Source organism: Zonotrichia leucophrys, chromosome 14, assembly GCF_028769735.1.
Source record: "Zonotrichia leucophrys gambelii isolate GWCS_2022_RI chromosome 14, RI_Zleu_2.0, whole genome shotgun sequence".
NCBI classification, from domain to species: Eukaryota; Metazoa; Chordata; class Aves; order Passeriformes; family Passerellidae; genus Zonotrichia; species Zonotrichia leucophrys.
The window spans coordinates 6,516,850-6,537,088 of NC_088184.1; the positions used below are offsets into that span (position 1 = coordinate 6,516,850).

Sequence of the window (20,239 nt, forward strand, 5' to 3'; positions counted from 1 at the left end):
AGTTTAAACTAAATTAACAAATGTAAAAGCCACCCTAGCAATCACTCCTTGACAATCAACCAAAAAAGCACACAGGATGAAAGCCAAAGCTTTGTGTGTGAATAACACACAAAACCACTGAACCACCGTCCTTCTGGTACCAATCAGGTTTGTAGAACACATCAGACACAGGCCTTCCAGGCAGACCCCTCTTCCTGGCCCAGGGCCCTTCCCACACTGCCCATGCACCCCTGAGCCATGGCCACAACTCAGCTGTGCCTGTGTGCCAGCGCCTCCCAAGGGAAGCTGGGTGGGCAGGCAAACATTGGTTTCCTCCTGCGGCAAACCCTCCAGTCTAGGCTGAGCTACTGCTCACTGCAAACCAGGGCAGTTTTTATTGAAACATATAAATATGGAATTAAATTCCTGAATAGCAGCTAGGTACTAAATGCACACTGAAGTCAAACCTTTAAGATAAAACATCACGTAAGTGTCCTGTGCACTTGACTCAGGTGACATCTCTCATGTAGTGATTGGCAAGTGCAGGATGGAGCCCAAGACTCGACATCTTGTAAGCATTTTTTTCCTACCTAACACCAGGTGAGCTTTTTCTAAAAAATCAAAACACCACCCCCAAAACAGGCAGAAGAAGAACTTCCTGAAGAGAAATTTCCAGCACATTGCTGTCCTAGATAATATTAAAAAATGGAAGAAAATCTGACACATGTGCTGCAAACACACTAGTTTAATGACACACTAGAGACCCACTCTGGCTGTAAGTCTCAGAAAAGTATTCATCCATTTTAGTGGATACGGTACTCAAGTTTGGAAAATGAATTTAATAAAAAGTACCATCTGTCACACAACAGGTAAGCCTGTCCGTGGACACCAGAGAATTGTTCACCATTATTGCCAAGAAAGCCTGAACTTTTACAAACTGGCAAAGTCCGCTTTGTATAGGCCCCACAAACAATATTAAATTAATATTATCGTAACACTGACAGGAGGGAAGAGCCCTTGGCCAGGGTCCCACACCCACCTGTGCTCTCCGCACCTCCGCCTTCCTGCGCTCGCAGCCCTCCCATGGCCGGGAGCTCCGCCTGGTTACGGCCCCGAACGGAGGCCCCGGAGCCCTCACAGCGCCGGGCACCGCCGGCAGCCCGCTGCCGGGATCCCCCACAGTACCGGGCACCGCCTGGAGCCCGCGGCCGGGGTCCCTCACAGCGCCGTGCACGTCCCGGAGCCCCCTCACAGCACCGGGCACGTCCCGGAGCCCGCGGCCGGGGACCTCTCACAGCACCGGGCGTGTCCCGGAGCCCCCCTCACAGCGCCGGGCACCGCCCGGGGCAGCAGCACGAACACCCCCCACCTGTGGGGAAAACGCTGCGAAGGCGCTGCGAGGCACCAACACTTTCCAGAGCACTTTCCCAGCCGAAGTTGAGATGGAGGGGCCACCTGTCCGCCCCAGGGCTCTGGCAGCGGCTGCTCCCCGGCGGACCGGCCCCTAACTCGGCCTCCGAGCACCGAGGAGCCCGGGGCACAGCCGGGGCGAGGGCGGGCAGAGCGAAAGAGTCAGGGATGGCTGCACCTCCAGTCCGGTGTCCAGTTAGGGCCTCTCGCTACAAAGACATCGAGCTGCTGCGGCGTGACCAGAGACGTGCAGCCGTGCTCCTCATCAAAACTGATGAGCAACAGCTGAGGGAGCTGGGGGGCCTGAGGAAAGGAGTCTCAGGAAGGACCTTTCCTTCTCAGCTTGCAATCTCAGCATTGCAAGTGAAAGTTTTACCCAAAAGTTTTAATTGAAAAAATATTTCTAGGGCCCGGGTTGCAGGAAAACAACACATTTTCAGTGTGGCTCTGTGTGGGACAGTTGGCCTGCAAGGCAGACGGTGCCATTTATCAGAGACTTGGCCCAGGTGAGACTCTGAAAAATTTCTCCCTGTAATTACATTTCTTCTTTTAACATTTCAGCAATCCATGTGTTTGGAAACATTCCAAATATTATAAGTTTTCAATTACAAGCACTAGATAGAAAGACAAAGCTTTTATTTTAAATAGAGTCAGTTTTAAAAATAAACAGTAATTTCAACATAATCAAACACAAAGTGCTTTCACACAAAGCAAGTTATATCCTGCATTTGTTTGTCCAAGGTAGGTTTAACAAAGCAGGTTACTTTGGCACAGTCTGTAGATTATTCCATACACAAGAGAACAAACACACTTTGCATTTAAGGAAACAACTACAGAAGGGCAGCAGAAAGCCTTGCAGAATGCTGAATTGGAAGGAAGAGCTGCCAACATTGTGTGTCCTATTCTCAATCCATACAAGGAACTTAAAGAGAATCAATGGACTGTCCACATAAATCTTTTTTTTTGGTGTTTTGCATTCTGGTGCCACCACCTCAGATTTTCCAATCATCACTTTGAAGAGAAAAGGGGAGCTAAGGTAATAACAATTGGAAGACTTACCAAATGAATATATAGCAGGATTATCCAGACCAGACGGACAAGGTACTAAAAGAATTTAAAATCCTTCATACCATGCAAGCAAATCCCAATTTTGGAAACACTGCGAGCTTCATTTATTCTGTCTTACTCTGACAATAAACTGACAAGAAGCACATTTTCTGCGACACCCAGTAAGGCACAGGACTTGCTCAGGTCACCAGAACAGAAAATTCAATGCAGCATCACCCAAGCCCTTCAGGAACACAGAGTGCACTATGGGGATGCACCAGCAGACAAAAGCACTTGTTGGTACCACATCATCAGCATGGAAAGCTACAAAACCACCAGCTTTTTATCTCCATCATCCTCTTGCCAGTGAGTAGCTCCTGATGTACATTCTTATGGCATGAGGAGACCAGAAACCTTTTCCAAATACACAAGGAAGCTCTTAAATCACTTGCAGACGGGCTCACAAGCAGCATCAGTTTACAAAACCTAATTAAGACAAGGCCTAGAGATTGTACATGATCTACAAAATTACTGGATTTCAAACATAAAGTGTTGAAAGACTTTTGAAAAACTAATTTACACCAAATATATACAGAAGGCACATTTGGCAAGAAGAGTAAATGCAGTATTTTTATTTGTATTTATTTTAGCATTTTACTTTTACAGGTATTAATACAGTGTTACCAACACAGCCTTGTTTAAACACCTGTCTGCCTTTTCTGGACAGGTATCATTTAGGTTGGACATTAGGAAGAAGATTTTTCCAGAAAGGGTAATCAGATGTTGGAATGGGCTGCCCAGGGAGATGGTGGAGTCACTGTCCCTGGAGGTATTTCAGAAAAGATTGTGTGTGGTATTCAGCACCACAGTCTGGTTGATAAGGTGGCATTAGGACACAGGTTGGATATAAGGATCTCAAAGGCCTTTTCTAACCCAGCTGATTTTGTGATTTGGTTCTGTAATATGCATCAAAATGTTGTTTGATCCAGTTGCTTATGACACAGAAATTACTTCAACCTTCAGAGCCTCATTCCCAAATTTTTTGTGATTATCATCTTAAATAAGCATATCCAGCTTAAGTTTCTAAAAACAGATCTCATCTTTTATTTAATTTAGAAAAATCAGAGAAACTCCTTAACACACATTTTACCTTCTTGATAAAGAAACAATAATTAATGAGCAGATCAACAACTAAAAGCCTGGATGTTTTATTTATGTGTTTCAGGTGGAATTTGAGCCTTAAGATAAGGCTGAGGTTTGTTTATGGTCAATCAGCTGACTTACGTAAATGTACAAGGAAGTTTTCCAATGCTCTAACCAAGGCTCTCTGAGCATTTCCACTGGCATGAAGAAAACACTTCACAGACTTTCAATCAGCAGTAAGAAAGCCTCCAGCCTAACAAAAACCACTTCTATATGAACATCTTTACTTCAGATTAGAGACATGACTAGACTTGAAACTGGCAAGGAAATTCAGACACTAGATTCATTCACTATTTTTGCACAACCACCTGAATCGTCCATTTGGAAAAGCTACCTCCAAGAAGGAAGAAGCCTTTGGTTTGGTTTGGTTTGTTTCTCTTCAAACTACAAAAGTTTTAAAATTAATTCTAGTGGTCATGAAAAGATGACAACACAGGATTTCTTTTTTCAAAGAGGAGCACCTGTCTCTGAGGCAACTCCCCCAAGTTCGTAAGCAGTGCTGCTGCCAAAGCATGAGCCTAAATAGTTCTCCATACATGTCGTCCTGTCCTCCTCTTGTTCTGTGCTGAGACTTTACAGTCTCAATGGAAGCACAATGTGCATCATGCCTCAGACAAGATTAACTGAAGAATATCACCAACCTGTTCTGTATTAAGCAAAAAGGGAAACACTCCATTGCTCTCCATTGGTGCTGGACTGAGTGGCCCATACAGATTAGGTATGCTTTTCACAGACCTAAGTGAGACTCCTCCTCTCAAGCAATTGTGTATTCAAACCATCTAGCGATAAACATTACTTTTTATTTGTTTCCAGTGACAGGATGCACAGAAAAATGGAAAGTCTCCATAAAGCTTCAGAGAGGGCTTGTAGAGGTGCTAAACAACTTCATCAATCAATGTATAAACACTGGCTATAAACGTTTGTAAGAGCCAACAAGAGCACTGCATTTCGGACAGGTGTGATCCACATCCTTTAGGGCATCAATGCAGAAGGGAATTAAGCAGCAGCCTGCTATACACCTGCAAAGGCAAAAAAAGAGAAAAACACTGCTTTACCACTTTTTATACACACAGGAAGGTAAAATGTATTTTGTTCAAAAGCAATCAGTAAAACTGATAAGCCATAAGCTTTGGGAAGAACACACATGGCTATGGAGTCCATTACTGAAATGTTCCAGAACTGCCTTAAGGTCCGGTAGGAAACAGATGCAGATGTAGGCTAATTGAAGGCTCAGGTCCCACACAGAGAAAGAAAAGCTGAGAGCTCTGTTTAGCTCTATGTTAGAGCTAAAAAAAGTCAAGGTAAAAGTACAAATTGGAGTTGACTTACCCCAGCAGGCAGAGGCCACCACATGACAGCCAGGTCAAAGCTCCAGAGCCATACGAGAGACGTGTTACTATCATCTGGTTACAGGAAGGGCAGACCATCTGAACTGGGCGGTCATAGAACATTACTGGCTGCTGCACGTACACCGTCTGAACAGTAACTGAGCAGAGAAATGGCTGGTTACTCCATGAGGAACAGGAAAAAAGAGTAGCAATCAACTTCCTCTAAACCAGGTACAACTGAAATATTCAGGGCTCAGAACAATGAAATACACAATGACAGAAATAACCATGGCATTTCCTAATGCAGAAATACACTGTCTTAAAATAAAGCTGCACTAAAAATTGCAGAAAGCCAAATGATGTTACTGATATCACTGCACACTGAGGGATCCACAAGAAAAGATTAATCTTACTCTCTTCAAAAGTATTTTTGGCAGGTGTTGAACACCTGCAAACCACAATTTTTCATCTTCTAACAACACCTATTATACAACCACTTTGACACCACCTTGACATGAGGTACAGAAGAGTTCTGGAGGCTTACTGGGGTTACTTGCTGGTGGAGGCTGTCCCCTGTGTGGGGGAAGGTTCGTTCCCTTCCCATCTGGCCTCTGTCCAGGGCCAGGGATGGGATAGGGGCGAGGATAGTTCACATTGATTCCTACAGCTTCCTCATAAGAAGGTGGTGCAGATGGCACAGGTTTGGCACTTGCAGCAGACATATCTAAAACATCAAAGAGAGAAAATCATAACAGAAGGTATTATTTATTAATGGCAATTGACAAATAATAAGGCTCAAATCAACAGCAAGAAGATAACTAAATTAAAAGGAACTTTTACCAGCATAAAATTAATTGGCTGGTATTTGTTTCTGATAGTATTAAATGTTAATCTTGATTTCACTGTTGTTGCCTAGTACCCAATTCCTTTTCACTGGGAATTTTTTACACTTTGACTCAACACCAATTCTTCCTTTATAAATTAAAAATACTAAAGCAGGGACGTGGGGCTTTATTAATATACTAAACAATCTAAGTCTCATAATTCTCCAAGAACACTATTTCTAATCTCTCTTGTTCTCCTGAAAAACAGAACAGTATGATAGGCCACACGGTAGTTGCTAACCAATGTAAGCCTGGTTTGTGGTAAAACTTCAATATTTTAAAAATACTATTTACCTCTGCTGTAATTTGAAAGAAGAAGTAATTGTATTAAAGGAAAAAGAAACCCAAACAATTAAGCATGTCCAACTGAACTCAAAGCTTCTATAACTGTCAAATATATCTACTATATCTACCCTTGCCATTTTTGCTTCTTAGCAATGTTTTAATGAGTTTGTAGGGCAAACTTTCCTCCACCAATTGTTATTTTGTTGCAGAGGACAGGAATGCTGACTGCCGCCAAGAAACTACTGCGGGTTCAATGCAGGCTTCCTCTCCTCCTCCCCACCTCCCCACCTCCTGTAGCCTGCCCACCATGTGGAACAAGGTCTCATGGCATCAATGCTGACCAAGCACCTCCCTTTCCCCCTAAGGACCATCAGACAGCTCTCCAAGAGCCACACTCCATTCTGCTGCTGCACACATGATCCCTCTGTACATATGCATGTCTTTTCACTCAGTACTGTCTGGGAAAGCGAGCTGTATGTGGAATATTAACTCTGTGGTGCTATGAAAGTTATATAGGAGCTCCAATTACCCACAGCACTACTGTGAATAAATAAGGGAAATTGCACTGATGCAATCTGCAGGTTCAAAAGACAACATGACCAAGAAAAAGAATTCTGGGTGTGTCTGTTTAGGACTGGTGTCACTCCATGCACACAAAGCTTGGGTGAGACACAGCACACAAGTCCCCAACAATGACACAAGCCCTTCCACTCTCCCAGAGCATGGAAAAGTCCCTGGAATACTGGTGATTACCTTCCTCACACAATACAGCTTTCATCAGGATTTCAGTGAAGTCTATAAACACTTCCATAAAGAACTTGTCACAGGTTTGTTCACTCTTCCAGGTTACACAGGACTAATCAGCTGCACTGGAGGCATGGGGATACACCAGCAAACACCAATATTTATAAATTTCAGGAGTCCCACAGTCTTCCCAGCAGATTTAGCAGAAATGTGGAAAGGTGTATTACAAAGGGAATTGTGTACTCAGTCAAGTGTGGGTATTACAGTAACCCTATGGCCAGGAGGTGTACAGAAGAACAGATATGCCTACAGGTGCTGGAGCAGTAATTGTGGTAAGCCTGGACAAACATTGCTCCTTCCCACTTTTCTCATACTCACACTGCAGCTTTGGCAGAATGAAGAGGAAACAGGACAGCAGTCCAAGATGTTGAAACTCTGTAAGTTTTTGTAGCAACAAGTATTTCACAGCTATACCCTTAAAAAACACATCTTCTGATTTCTTTAGAAAAGAGAAGTTTTCTCCTTGTGACTAACCTACAGAGCCAAATCACAATCTACTGGCCCCACTTGGTGTGCTGGTGCTGGCTGGGGGTGTACAGGAAGCCAGGAGGGGACACTGCCAGAACAGCTGACCAAAGGGATATTCCACACCATAGAGCATCACACTCAGCAATAAAAACAGGAAGGTTTTTGGGAGAGAAATACTACTCAGGGACTGGCTGGGCAATGGTTGGTTGCTGGTGAGCAATTGCTCTCATTTGCTTCACTTGCTGGATTGTATTTCCCTCTGTTAGCTTCCTCTTCATTACAGCTATTAAATTATTACTTTTCTTATTATTTTATTTCAGTGTAACAGTTCTTATCTCAACCCATGAGTTTTCTCACAGCCATCCAGTTTCTTCAGGGGTGCAGTGAGTGAGCAGCTGTGTGGTGCTCAGTTGCCAGGCGGGGTCTGGCACAGCTACTTCAGCTGCTCAGCTCTGCTGCACTGACAAACAAGTTGTAAGAAATTGAATGACACCTTTTCACAGATTTCAAAGTTATATAACTTCCAGCATGAACACTTCAAGTCTTGATATTTACTTATTTTAAATTACATTGCATGTTCATTTCTTACCACCAAATGGTTTTGAACAACCATTGCAGTTTAAAAGAGATCACGGCGCTTTTTCTGCACTTTCACTTTTTTTTTCTATTTCTGTAGGCAAACATGAACAGGTTTCAGGTCCTCACAGCACTTTGTGGAATCCCTTTTTTTTTTTAAAGTTTCAAATCTGTAGCACAAATAACATGTAAAAAGTACTACAGTGAATGGTAAAAAACTAAAACCATGTATGAATTCCTTGAAGTTATCTATCTAAACAAAAATTTCTAATAAACATCAAGATGACATTGGGACTACAAAAAAGCCTCTTCAAATTACTGAATATTGTAGATGAAACCACAACTTCAGCTTTTCAATTTCATTTTTCTAATGTCCTTTCTGCTTTAAATGTCAACTCTGAAGAGATATTTGAACCATCACTTCATACAGTCAGTGCAAATATGCAAGTGTGTTTCACACTCCAGGTCTTGAAAATTAGGCTGGGGACAAGACAAAAAGAAGATAACAGCCCACCTCTCTCCTCAATATGTAAAAAACCAACCAACCAAAAACCCCTCTAGTAAAGAGCTGCTTACAATTACAGCTATCCTAACCTAGTCTGCCAAACAAATCTGTTGATGCCTTTCCCTTAATCTCTTGCTAAAATTTAGCACAATTTAATCCTTAAATTAAACAATTCCTATGCAGTCCTCTTCACTAGAAATCCCAAGCTGCCCTCTAACAACAGGGGTGGTTTTGAGGGCTCCCTGCACATCAACGTCTAAGACAGCAACTGGTCAGCAACACCGAGAATGAAATGCAGGTTGAAGCTTTTAACAAGCCAGCAGGATATCCAGGTTTATCAGAGCACTCGGAGTTATGCAGTGCAAAGCCCTAACACAGCACCTTCTTGGACCACCAACTTTGTGTGAACTCTGGGCAACTTCCAAGTTTATCAACCTGCTGAGAAATACTATCTCAAAGTTGTTTAAATTTCCCAGGCATTTGTGAGAGAATAAAATCCAGTAATCACAACAAAAAAAAATTCTGACATATTATTTCAGGAAGAACCAACGGCACTGTGGTCACATTGAATTCTATACTGGCGAAGTATAGTAGTAAAAGTAGAAATAAAAGTAAAAGAAGAAGCACGGTGTGTTCCGCCGGCAGCAGCGATTTCAGAGGCCAGAGTATTACTTTTATCAAGTAGTCAAGTTTTGGAATAATCCTGTGAGTGGCTTCATCCTGTGAGTAACCCCCTCCCCGGGGCAGGGAGGGCCGCTCCGAGAGGAGCTGCTGCCGCGCGGATCCCGAGAGCATTCCCTAAGGAAAGGGCCACCTTCCGCCTGCCACACTCGGGAAAGCGAAACTCCGGCCTCGCTCGGCCCCCGCCCACGGCCTCTCCCGGCGGAACCGGGACCGGGACCGCGCCGCTCGGGACACCGCTGCCCCGCGAAGCCCCAGCCTGCCCTCGGTGCCCCGGGGGCTCTCGCGGGGCGGGACCAGTCTCAGAGCCGCGGCTTCTCCCCCTCCCCGCAGCCGGGCCGGAGCACCGGAGCACTGGGAGCGGCCCGGGGAGGGCAGCGTTCGGGCCCGGGAGCGGCCCCGGCGGAGCAGCAAAGCCCCCCCGGCGCCCCGCTCTGCCCTGCCCTGCCGCCGCCCCGCCAGGCTCCGGGCAGCCCTTACCGTGCCCAGCCGTGCCCGCCAGCCCTCCTGGCCTCTCCGCTCGTCTCCGCTCGTCCGGGCGCGCCCACCGTCAGCAGGGCTTGGCTTGGCTTGGCTTGTCCCGTCCCGTCCCGTCCCGTCCCCACCCGCGTTTCCTCCTCCCCTTCCCCCTAGAGCAGGCGCCGCGGGGGTTGCTCGGGAGGGCGCTCCGCTGGCCCCGGCCGGGCCCTGCTCCGGAGCCGCTTCGGCCGCTTCCCCCCAGCCATCGGCTCCCGGAGCGGCGTGTCTGGCAGGACGGGAACGGGGAAAGCCTGTGGAGGTACAGGCACTCCTGGCGCGTTTCGCAGTCACGGCCATCGGGAACTCCGCGACTTTCGCCGAGAGCTCGCTCACATTAAACCAGTAATCTTCAACTGCCCCATCAGCAGAGCAGCCGAGCACCACGTTCAGTAACACTGCAAGGAAATCACTTCACTAATTCTGCAGTGCCCTTTACCTTACCAGATCAGATATTTCAGACAACATACAAGAACACATAAAATGGTCAACAAAACTTTCAAGTTCGAGATTCAGTGATTTTACGTAGTGCCTTTACAAGCAATTGAATTGGATTCAGTCTTTGGAAAACACAAGAGTATGTCAATCCTTCCTCTATCCAGCTCCAGGATAACACAAAAGTAAATTATGGCCAGATCCCTAAACGGGCTTCAAAAGGGACTGCTTCACATGCTGGTTTGTGTGAATCTACCTTGGACTGAAGAGACTTAATAACTAACCCCTGTGGGTTATCAGCAGGGACAGTTCATAAGGCCTTTTGGCTGAAAACATCTAAAATCCGTGAAAGTCCTAGTTCTGTATTTAAGTATCTTCTTGAACCTTGCCCTAAGGAACACACTTAAAACTTCATATCTATCCTGGAGCAAGGAGTCAGGTTTTATAGGATGAAGGAAGTTTACCCAAAGTGATGATAAACCCAACAGGAAGCTCTGCAGTCACAGTAATCTATTGATTCACTTGCAAGTATGGGTGCTTGGGGATGTCATCAGAGGTTGAGAGTATTGAGGGCATGAATGCTCCGTCCCCCCGATTTAGGGAGAGGAGTGTGGTTTACCAGTACTGAGATTAGAACTAGACTTAGAGGTGAATAAATTTACTCCATTACCAAGAAATCACATAATATATTCTTTTTCTCAGGAGCAGAACCTGAGTAATTTGGGCTTTGTTGGCCTGGATTAACTAAAGTTGGAATAATTGTTCTCTTACTAACTAAATCCCCTTCCCCAGGTGGCTATGAGCAGCTTAGGAGCCACAAAAGAGAGAAGCAATGACTGAACACATCTCCCAGGGTGAAATAAGGCATGGCCTTCAACTGAAAGCCTTCTTACTCCAGCTGCCATGCTCTCTCATGTGTTGTGTTTTGCCCATGCTCCTCCTTGGGGACCCCAGTAACATTTCTCCTTTTTGCCCTACTACTGTTTCCCCCAAATGTCCAAGTAGGCAGTTGGCATCCATTTACTGGTGAGTGTATTTCCTTTCACTATCCAGCCTCCTTCTCACCCTGCTCACCATCTGCTAATTCTGTCCTTTTGCTGGATGACACTGGGTGAAAGAAGCATCAGCTTTAGCCAGCCTGTGGCTGACCAGGCCACCACAGCACTTGGGAGTGTGTGGACAATTACACAGAAGTCACAATTAATGGAATGTTGTGTAGTGCTCAGTGGAACAAATCGGCCCAACACAGGCAATGGGCTCTGTGGCCACCTAAAGTAACAAATTATATCACTTTCCTGGGGAATATGTATATCCTTGCTAATGAACACTTGTACCACCTTGAGCCAAGCGTGCACCTTAGACAGAGTTATCCTGTCCATCAGGTACCAAAAGTAAAGCCCTGCCTCTTAATACTACATTGGTGTTAAGGAGTTTTATTCCTGATTCTCAGTGACAAGCTTGTGGAAAATTGGCAGGTTTGCTGTGGAGAATTGATGAGGCTGCTTGGGCAAGGATGAGCTGAGGCACTTGCTTACATTACACCTGACTTGAGGGAGGCTTAAGCCTTTCATGGTGTCTGGGCTAAAGTGTAGAGCTCCCAGCCCAGTGCCTCAGTGAAGCAGAGAGTGTACTCACACATGGTGTGGAGACAGGGCCTCAGCCCCCTTATCCACACACAGCAGGCTGTATTAGCAGTAGAAATCCAGTCCTGTGAGGAGATGTGTGGCCAGCAGGTCAAGGAAGGGGATTCTGTCTCTCTGCTCCACTCTCATGAAACTCCACCTGCAGGGCTGCATCCAGGTCTGTGGCCCCCAGCAGAACAAGGGCGTGGAGCTGCTGAAGCAAATCCAGAGGTGGCCATGAAGATGTGCCAAGGGCTGCAGCACCTGTGCTGTGGAGACAGGCTGGGAGAGCTGGAGATGTTCGGTCTGGAGAAAGCTTCAGACTGACTTTACTGCTCCTTTCAGTACTTGAAGGGGACCTATAAGAAAATTGGAGACAAACTTTAGCAGGGCCTGTTGCAACAGGAAAAGATATTACGATTTTAAATGGAAGGAGGTGTCAGTTTAGAATAGATTAGATATTAAAAAAGGAGACTTTTATAATGTGGGTGGTAAACCATTGTCACAGTTTGCCCAGAGAGGTGGTGGATGCCCCTGGAAACATTCAAGGCCAGGTTGGACAGGGCTCTGAGCAACGTGGTCTACTGAAAGATGTTTCTGCTCATTGCAGGGGCCTTGGACTTTAAATGATATTTAAAGGTCCCTTCCAACCCACACTGTTCTATGATTCTGTGATGGTGATGTGCAGTTGTAAAATGTTGATGGGAATGAAGGTGATCAAGCTAAGGTCGGATGACCTTTACTGCTGCCTCAGCTGAGTGGAGGAGGAAGCAATACTGAAGTGTCACATCTCTGTTCTGCTTTTGATTCAACCATTAATCCTCACTCAGCCTGACGAAAGGTAACTGAAATCCTCATTATCCCTCATTTAGCTATGAAACATCCACCAGCATGCAACTGAGAAAGTGCCTTCCTCCCCACTATCTAAGATGGAAGCAACAGGTAACCAATTATATTTGACTACAGTCTCACCTCTATTTATCTGAAAATATAAAATTGGTATTTGGAATCCTCCATGTAGAGGATGAGAATATGACCCCATTTCATAGACAAGTGAATGGTTTTGCTCCTCTCTCCTCCCCAAAGGAGAGATGCCTCTTTAGTAAGTTTCGTGTTTCTGTGTCAGACCATACATGGGTGAAACTAAGCTTAAATAACTGTGAAGTGTAATGAAAAACTGAATTTTTAATTTACCATTGGCTGGTGCTAATGCACTAACAGCATTTATCAACAGCAATTCCAAATCTGTATTCCTGTTGCTTCAATAAGTAGCACTATTTGTGAATCTGTGCTTGTGGATGTTCTTAATAAACACAACCAGACTAGAGTGCCAAATTGATAATAACCAGAAATTAAGGCCAGCTGCATTCAGCCCCTCTGATCTCCAGCACAAGTGGGGTTATTTTGTGCCAAATTTCTTAGTCTAATGGGCCAGAGCTGCAGCCCAGCAACCACCCTGGGTGAGGCCCAGGAAGCCCACAGAGCTCCCCCAAAGCTGCTGCCTGCGTGTTGGCACCCACAGAAGTTCCCTTCCTGCAGCACACTGGGTGACTGGGGGCGCCACAGCCAGTGCCAGCTCAAGGCATGCATGAGGAAATGTGGCTAGAAACTGATACAGCTTTTTATCTCACCCCCACCCCTGCTTCCCCATGAGCTGTGTACCTGAAGATTGTAAATATAACTCATTTTTTAAAAATCATACATAAAAAGGGTGCTGTGGCAGTTTCAGAAGCCTGACACACAAATGCAGCAGGATGTAACCACGAGAGCTCAGTCCCGTGGCACGGTGTGATCAGCAGCCACACCTGCTCTGCTCTGTTCACTGTTCAGCTTCTCTCTGCTGCACTGAGTCATCACCAGGGCTGCTAACAGCACCGTGGAAATGTACAAAGCATACAGTGGATGTTTTGTCATCACACTGATTGCACACACGCTATTGCAGAACACCAGCAGATGTCAGTTTAACCCCAAAAATAATTGCATGCTGGATTTACTAGCCTTTGCTTTTACAGCAGTAGGCTTCTGTAAAAGAAGCTGATTGAAGTTTAAAAGTTGATGTACATTTAAAAGCCTGCTAGCCATATTTTACATACTATAATATGGTCTCAATAACATATAAAATAAGTAAACCTTCATCTCACCTTTAATTTCTCCTGCCTGGAAATCACAGGACTTGCACACATACAAATAAATCTTTTTTATGTATGTCATTTTGCATATACTGATTTGTTGAAGTTAGATAATTTCTATGACTTTTGATCATTTCAGCAATACTAGATACTTACGGAGTTGTACCAGAATGCAGTTTCAGAGCAATGATCAATGTACAAAGAGAGATTGAAAGAGAAGCAAGGTAGATATATTAAGTCAAATAATCTGAAAGCATGTTTGTTTTTTTCTTCACTGCTGCAATGGCTGATTCAAGTTGCTAAGCAAACAGAACAAAAACTCCAACACAATTTCAACAGTTAGTACAATGACAGAAGTGTTGAAGTTCACAGGAGAAACCTCAAAGATGACAACAGGATCTCACACTTCAGTGTCATTTATCACATTAAACAGAAGCAGTATATCTAATCTAAAACTGCAGATGATTCCCCAGGACTGCAACTGATTGACAGAATTGTGAAATTAATCCAAAACTGAATATTAGTATTTTGCAGTCCTTCTAGTACTGCTTCCTTCTTAAATACCAACTGCTGTAGTGTTTTTTGGCCATCATAACAACTGATATCAGCTGCCAGAATGCAAAACACAGTACAACAAAATATTTAAGCATGTAAATCATATTATCTCCCCTAGAGAGTGGGACAGAAGTGTGGTGTCAAGAGGTAATGATAGATTTCTTTTTCTCAGAACACTTGGCACTTCATGTAAAGTATTATGAGAATAACCACTCACTGCCAGTAATGGGTCTCCTAGTATGAACAACTAAAAAGAAATTATTATGATAGAAAAGCTTCACCTTTAAAAACAGCAGGTCTATCTTGATTAAGTTATCCATTATTTGATGGATTATCTATTAATGCCATGACAAAATAGAGAAGAAAATTATGATTCTCCAACCATTTACCCTTCAAATTCATCTTCCTACTCCCTTGACAGGGTACAGGAATGATGTGATTTAAAAAATAAAGCTGCCTGATTATTTTTCCTGTAGACAGAACTGAAACATGATTTCCACTGTTCTGATGTCATTGCTGAATGAAGTGGTGAAAAAATCCTTTCTTCTTACCTTTCCTCCAGAATAATGCCTGACCTGCTGTTTGGCCAAGCTGTGGTATAAGCTTGGCATAAATCAGCCTTGCCAGCTGTTGTATCTGACACTGAAATCACTGATCTAAATCTTACAGTGAAGCTTCCTGCTATTTTGCTTGAGGCAGCAGCCAGACATGTTTTCATGAAGTGCTTTGATCCAACTCTGTGGATCTAAAGTGAGTAAGGAGTGATACAGTATTCTCTTGTGCTTAATTCTGATAGAATATTCACACAGCTGTCATCTGGATTCCAGGATTATTGTGATCTAGTTGGGATATAGGCAAGAAATACAGAAATATCTATAAAGATTGAGACCATATTACTAAAATGTCATAGTTATCCAATAAGGCTTTCCTTCAGGCCTCAAATACCCCCTTCTCTTAAAGTCAGTTTCTAGCATCCCTCACACATTATGTGCAAAGCTAGATGCCTGGAAGCATTTATTTTCTTGTGCTTCTCTCACTTTATGAGTTATCAATACTGATTTATGTATTGGGTTATAATTTCTAGGTTTTTTTACTTAGGCTCTATGATTTAAGGATAGGTTTGACATCATGTTTAGCATTTCAGTTGCCCACCTCTGCAGGACTGCCTTCATTGAAGCCACTTCAGTGAATCTCTCAAGTCTCAGCTTGGAAGGGCTCAGTTCCTGTTTCAGAAGCTCACACATTATATGTTGCATCTTGTCACTTGATTGTCTGTAGGAAGCAGCAAGCCAGGAAGCTTATCATCATCTGGGCACAAATGTCACAGCTACAGAGCTCAAACAGCAACAGCAGTGTGAGCACTGACAGCCATTTACCAAACATGACTAATCTTGGTGAAATGCAATCTCGGCAGCCATTGCTACACAGTAAGCAAACACTTCTCCAAATTTGCTGTGCAGCCTTGAGTGGCTTGTTACACTGGATGCCAAATGTTTGGGACACTCCTTGTTTGAAATGAAACCTTTGTCTTTTCAGACTGATCCTTTGTGATAAACAAAGCAATCAGTAAACAATTGAACATGCTTACAAAGACTTGGAATAAAGATAAGTGAACTAGAAAGCCTCAGGTAGGCTGGGGAGAGTTGGTTGATCTGCTGGGTGCAGAGATTCTGCAAGTCTTGATTGTATGCACAGCTCCTCTTGAATTTGCCCTGCTGCAAAATCATGTGGTCTGTGACACAATCACAACAGAATCTACAGTAACTAAAAATAAACTGCTTCTCTGCAAATTGATGGCTCAATTTAGTCCAGCTTATAAATAACTGTCCAGCACTGGTCAGCAAACACAGTTCCTTATGATTATCACATTGTCCACAGCCTCATTAATTGTCATTAGAGCCAGCTCTTTTAGAACCTTCACACACTTGCAACACGTGTGTTTAGTCCCAGGTGATTGTTTAGTAAGTCATCAGTTCTCTGAGCAGCTGTGTTACCCTCATTTGTATATCTGACCCAGCTGCTTTGCCACTTCCTTGGTAGCTTTCAGCAGCCCAGAGTTGCCTCCCAAATCCATTGTAAGGAGCTGCCACCTGTGTGGCACCAATTCTGTGACACCTGGGTGCTGGGAGGGCTCGGGAATCAGCCACCTTCCCAGTACCTGTGCAGGAGCAGCTCACAACTGAATTCAGAAATCGGCCCTGAAGCCAGGAATGGCTCTGACACCTGCGGGGCAGACACAGCTACCAGCACAATGAACCTCAATGTTTCTTTAATCAGATGGGAGTGACAATAGTGACAGTCCATCCACTAACTTGTATTAATTTAATCAAATTTGAATTGCAGTCTTTTTGATTTTAAACAAAAAATTGAGTCCAAGTTAGATTTTAAGTCAGACCAACAGCTGAAGCTGTTTCTTGTTAGAACTGTACTTTCAATCTAACAGCAAAAACATCACATTTGTAACAATTTTTTTAAACTTTTGCGCACTTGTTTTTGAGAACATTTACTACAAATTTTAGAAAAACAAGCAGTGGGCTGTCTCCAAAGGACTTTTACAAAAGGGAAATTATCTCATTCAGCAAGCATAATATTCTGACAAATGCTGGGGATTAGAGCCTTCCCCATAAAATGAATCCTTATTGCATTTGGAAAGGATTTTTCACTCACTAAAGAATGATGTAAGAGTTGTCACTTGCATTCTACCAAGAAAGTATCAAGCTAGTACAGGTCAATAAAGAATATAGGTATCTTAATTTCAAATAATATTTTCACAAGTTATTTATGTCTGTAATAAGAGGAATATTTTTGCTTTGAAGCAAGGGAATTTCTAAAATTATTTTCTCCTTATTGTTGGCATGCAGCAATTATGCTGCTTTGACAGATTTCTCGGAATTACTTCTGACTTACTTAAATAGAAAACTGCAGAGAATTTTACATTTGATAGTTTTAACAAGTGGAGCAGGGGAAATCAAGCATCCTCAAAAGTAAGGGAACCAAGCAAACTCAAGTAACTTCAACTGAAAAATAAGTCCCCAAGAAGAAAGATTGTTTGCACTGAGCTACAAATATCACATACACAAAATATTATGGTCTTTAAATATTCATCTCATGGATTCAGAGTGTGGCTTGTCCACAAGATGGCAGGCACTGTATCCAGAAGGTGTAGACACAGAAATGTGCTTTGTAACATCTGTGAGGCAAAAAATCTTCATGGTAATTATCCTTCTTAATTTCTTTGTCCTTCTGGGCAAGCACAGAAGAAAACGTCTGTAATTATTTTCTTGGTTTGTTTATATAATCCAAAAATCTGCTTGCTTGAGATAAGCAGATTTCCGTTCAGATGGAAAACAGAAAATACCTGTCATCCAGGGGAACTCCTTTTTCTCTTTGAGATTTCAGGTGGCTGGAGCCAGGTTAAGTCATACATAAGAGGCGAAGGCATCGCAGGGAGAAATATTACAACCTTACCAAACATCTGGTTTTTACCAGCCTACTGCCTAGGAGAAGCAGCCAAGAGTGGAAAGGGCTGAGAGTTTAAAGGCCTGACCAAACCTGTGTGGCAGAAATGAGGCCTTTGTCGGGGATGAGCCATTTGTCGGGTGCAGGGAAAACTCGGGGCTCAATATGAGTGATAAGCAAGTTCCATTTATTGAAGAGAGCATCAGACACTTACACAGCAAGTAATAAGCTTATGAATATTCTGTAAGCCAAGCGATCTATTGGTTAAACTACACCATCAACTCTTCCTCATTCCTTTGGGCCTACATTCCCTATTTCCCACATCTCTCTGTCCACTCGTTATCATACCCAGCTAGGCCCAAGGACACGCTATCTTGCAGGTGCAGGACTTGGAATTAGCCACGGCCTTGTACTTTTCCAGTCTCTAGTCAGCTAAATTCCCAACAAACCTGAAAAACTCAGAGTGAAGGCAACAGTGCTTCATAGGAAGATAAAATTAATGACAGTCCAGAAGAAACTATTGAATGTTCAGCCATTGCTGATTAGTTCAGACACTGGGTTTGGATACCCAAACGAAAGACACAAATGTCAGCTGCAAGAGCAGCCTAGAAGAGCAATGTTAAATCAGTGTGAAATCAGCATCTAATTTCCCCATGCAGAGGAATGTGACAACTTTTTAATTAAATGTCAGCCTGTCGATATTTTTCAGATAAGTTCTGAATGTCAAATATGTCCAATAAAATGGAATTACAGTGGGCAAATTGATTAAACTCCTTCTGACACATTTAATTTTTATTCTCAGTGCCCTACAATGAGCATTCTAAAAAATTAAAGCTTGTGTTGTTATTATAGTAATGAATCAATTTTCAGGTTCTGAATGCAAGGCATAGACCAAAATATTGCATTTATTCCAGTTCAAACCCTATGTGGAGGCTAGAATTTATTTGAGGCTAGAATTCAACAGCAGACATTCAAGCTGCAGTATCATCCTTCTGGAATTGAGGCTGTGTGTTCAACCATACATTATTATTCTGGGGACCACTGACCTGAAAAAAAGGGAAAAACCTGCTTGTCTTTGCTTCAGTACAAGCACACTGGATGCTTTTAACTGTGATTATCTGAAGCACTTATGAAATCTCAATGAACCTCAAAAACTCCAACTTTCTTCAGCAAGAGCTGCACTGAATTCCCAATTACACAGGGAAAGGTGGATGGGTGATAACAACCCTGCCAGGATTGTAAGTGACAATGCTGCAGTTGCAATTCTGCTCTTTCAGCAGCTGTGCAAAAGCAAACTGGAAATAGATCCAGGTTTTTCAGGCTCACAAAAAAAAAAAAAAAAAAGGGAAAAAAAAAAAGCACCAGAAAAGGGCTAAAGTTCATTTCATAACAGAAACTTGCAGTTATTTCTGCATTTGAAATGAACTTCCAAAAGAAAGACAAACAAAATACTACCTACAGACAGCAAAGATTTATTAGGACAGACAGTATTTCATTGGATTCCTGCAACTATTTCTTTACTATACACATTACTCTTAAAATCAGTCCTTTCCAAGTTGAATGGGATCTATGTTTTCAAAACATTGTTCTCTTCCATATCATCCATGCTCTTTTTTAATCTTTTAAACTTTTACAAATAGATTAATTCCAGATGTTTCAAGCTATTCCCTCTATGTGAACTTGGTTATGTTTTCCTTCTTTCCATCTGCATCAGAATGGCAGAACTGCCATCACCCTCTTTCCCTTTAGCTCCTTTATTAATCAGACACAAGTGTATAATAACTATTAATAATTAGAGTGTGGCAAGAAAAGTGAACCTAATTCCACTTCAGTGCTTTCACTATCCGTGAGATATTCCTACTCCTGACAAGATCTTTCATCAGCTCCAGCTTCTCCAGCCATCTTTCTCTTCCACCTTGTGCTTCCATGCCATCCCAGCCCTGGAAGCACAGCAGTGCTTCCCTGGCTGGCTGTGGGACCACAGGAGGGACAGCCCCTGGCCCTGCAGCCTTGTTCTGCTTCATCTCACAGCACCAATCTTCTTTTTCCATTTCACAGGGCCTGCCTGGAGCTACACAAGGTACTGCTGTTTCTTCAAACCATTAAATGCGTGTTCTGAAGGGAATCTGTGCTTTCAAGGATCCCTGCTGTCAACAGGATTTTCACAGGTTGCAAGCTAAAGAACCTGTTAGCAGAAAATTACTGTGTGGCTCCTGCACAGTAATTACTGTGACAGCTCCCCAGTCTTCTCTCAAAGTGGCACTAAATACACCAAAGTTCAAGACCTGCTTTAAGACCATGAAATAATGTATATATAAAGTAAACACACAAAGGCATTCAAGATTGCCAGTAA

The 20,239-nt window shown here is 43.3% G+C and overlaps 2 protein-coding genes across 2 annotated transcripts in view; both read right to left on the reverse strand.

The window, feature by feature from the left end:
* The window catches only part of LOC135454311 (uncharacterized), a 73,498-nt gene extending 72,403 nt beyond the window's left edge, over positions 1 to 1,095 (reverse strand). The window contains exon 1 of the mRNA XM_064726306.1: positions 1,019 to 1,095. Coding sequence (XP_064582376.1) covers positions 1,019 to 1,064 — 46 coding nt within the window. The 5' untranslated portion in view covers positions 1,065 to 1,095. The remainder of the gene's footprint in view (positions 1 to 1,018) is intronic.
* Positions 1,096 to 2,009: 914 nt separating this feature from the next.
* On the reverse strand, positions 2,010 to 9,794 carry LITAF (lipopolysaccharide induced TNF factor). The gene is made up of 4 exons (XM_064726282.1): positions 9,651 to 9,794; positions 5,512 to 5,691; positions 4,969 to 5,125; positions 2,010 to 4,658 (listed from the first exon to the last, which is right to left on the reverse strand). The coding sequence occupies exons 2-4, from the start codon at positions 5,687 to 5,689 to the stop codon at positions 4,550 to 4,552; spliced, it is 444 nt and encodes a 147-aa protein (XP_064582352.1). The 5' UTR covers positions 5,690 to 5,691; positions 9,651 to 9,794; the 3' UTR covers positions 2,010 to 4,549.
* Positions 9,795 to 20,239: the final 10,445 nt, after the last annotated feature.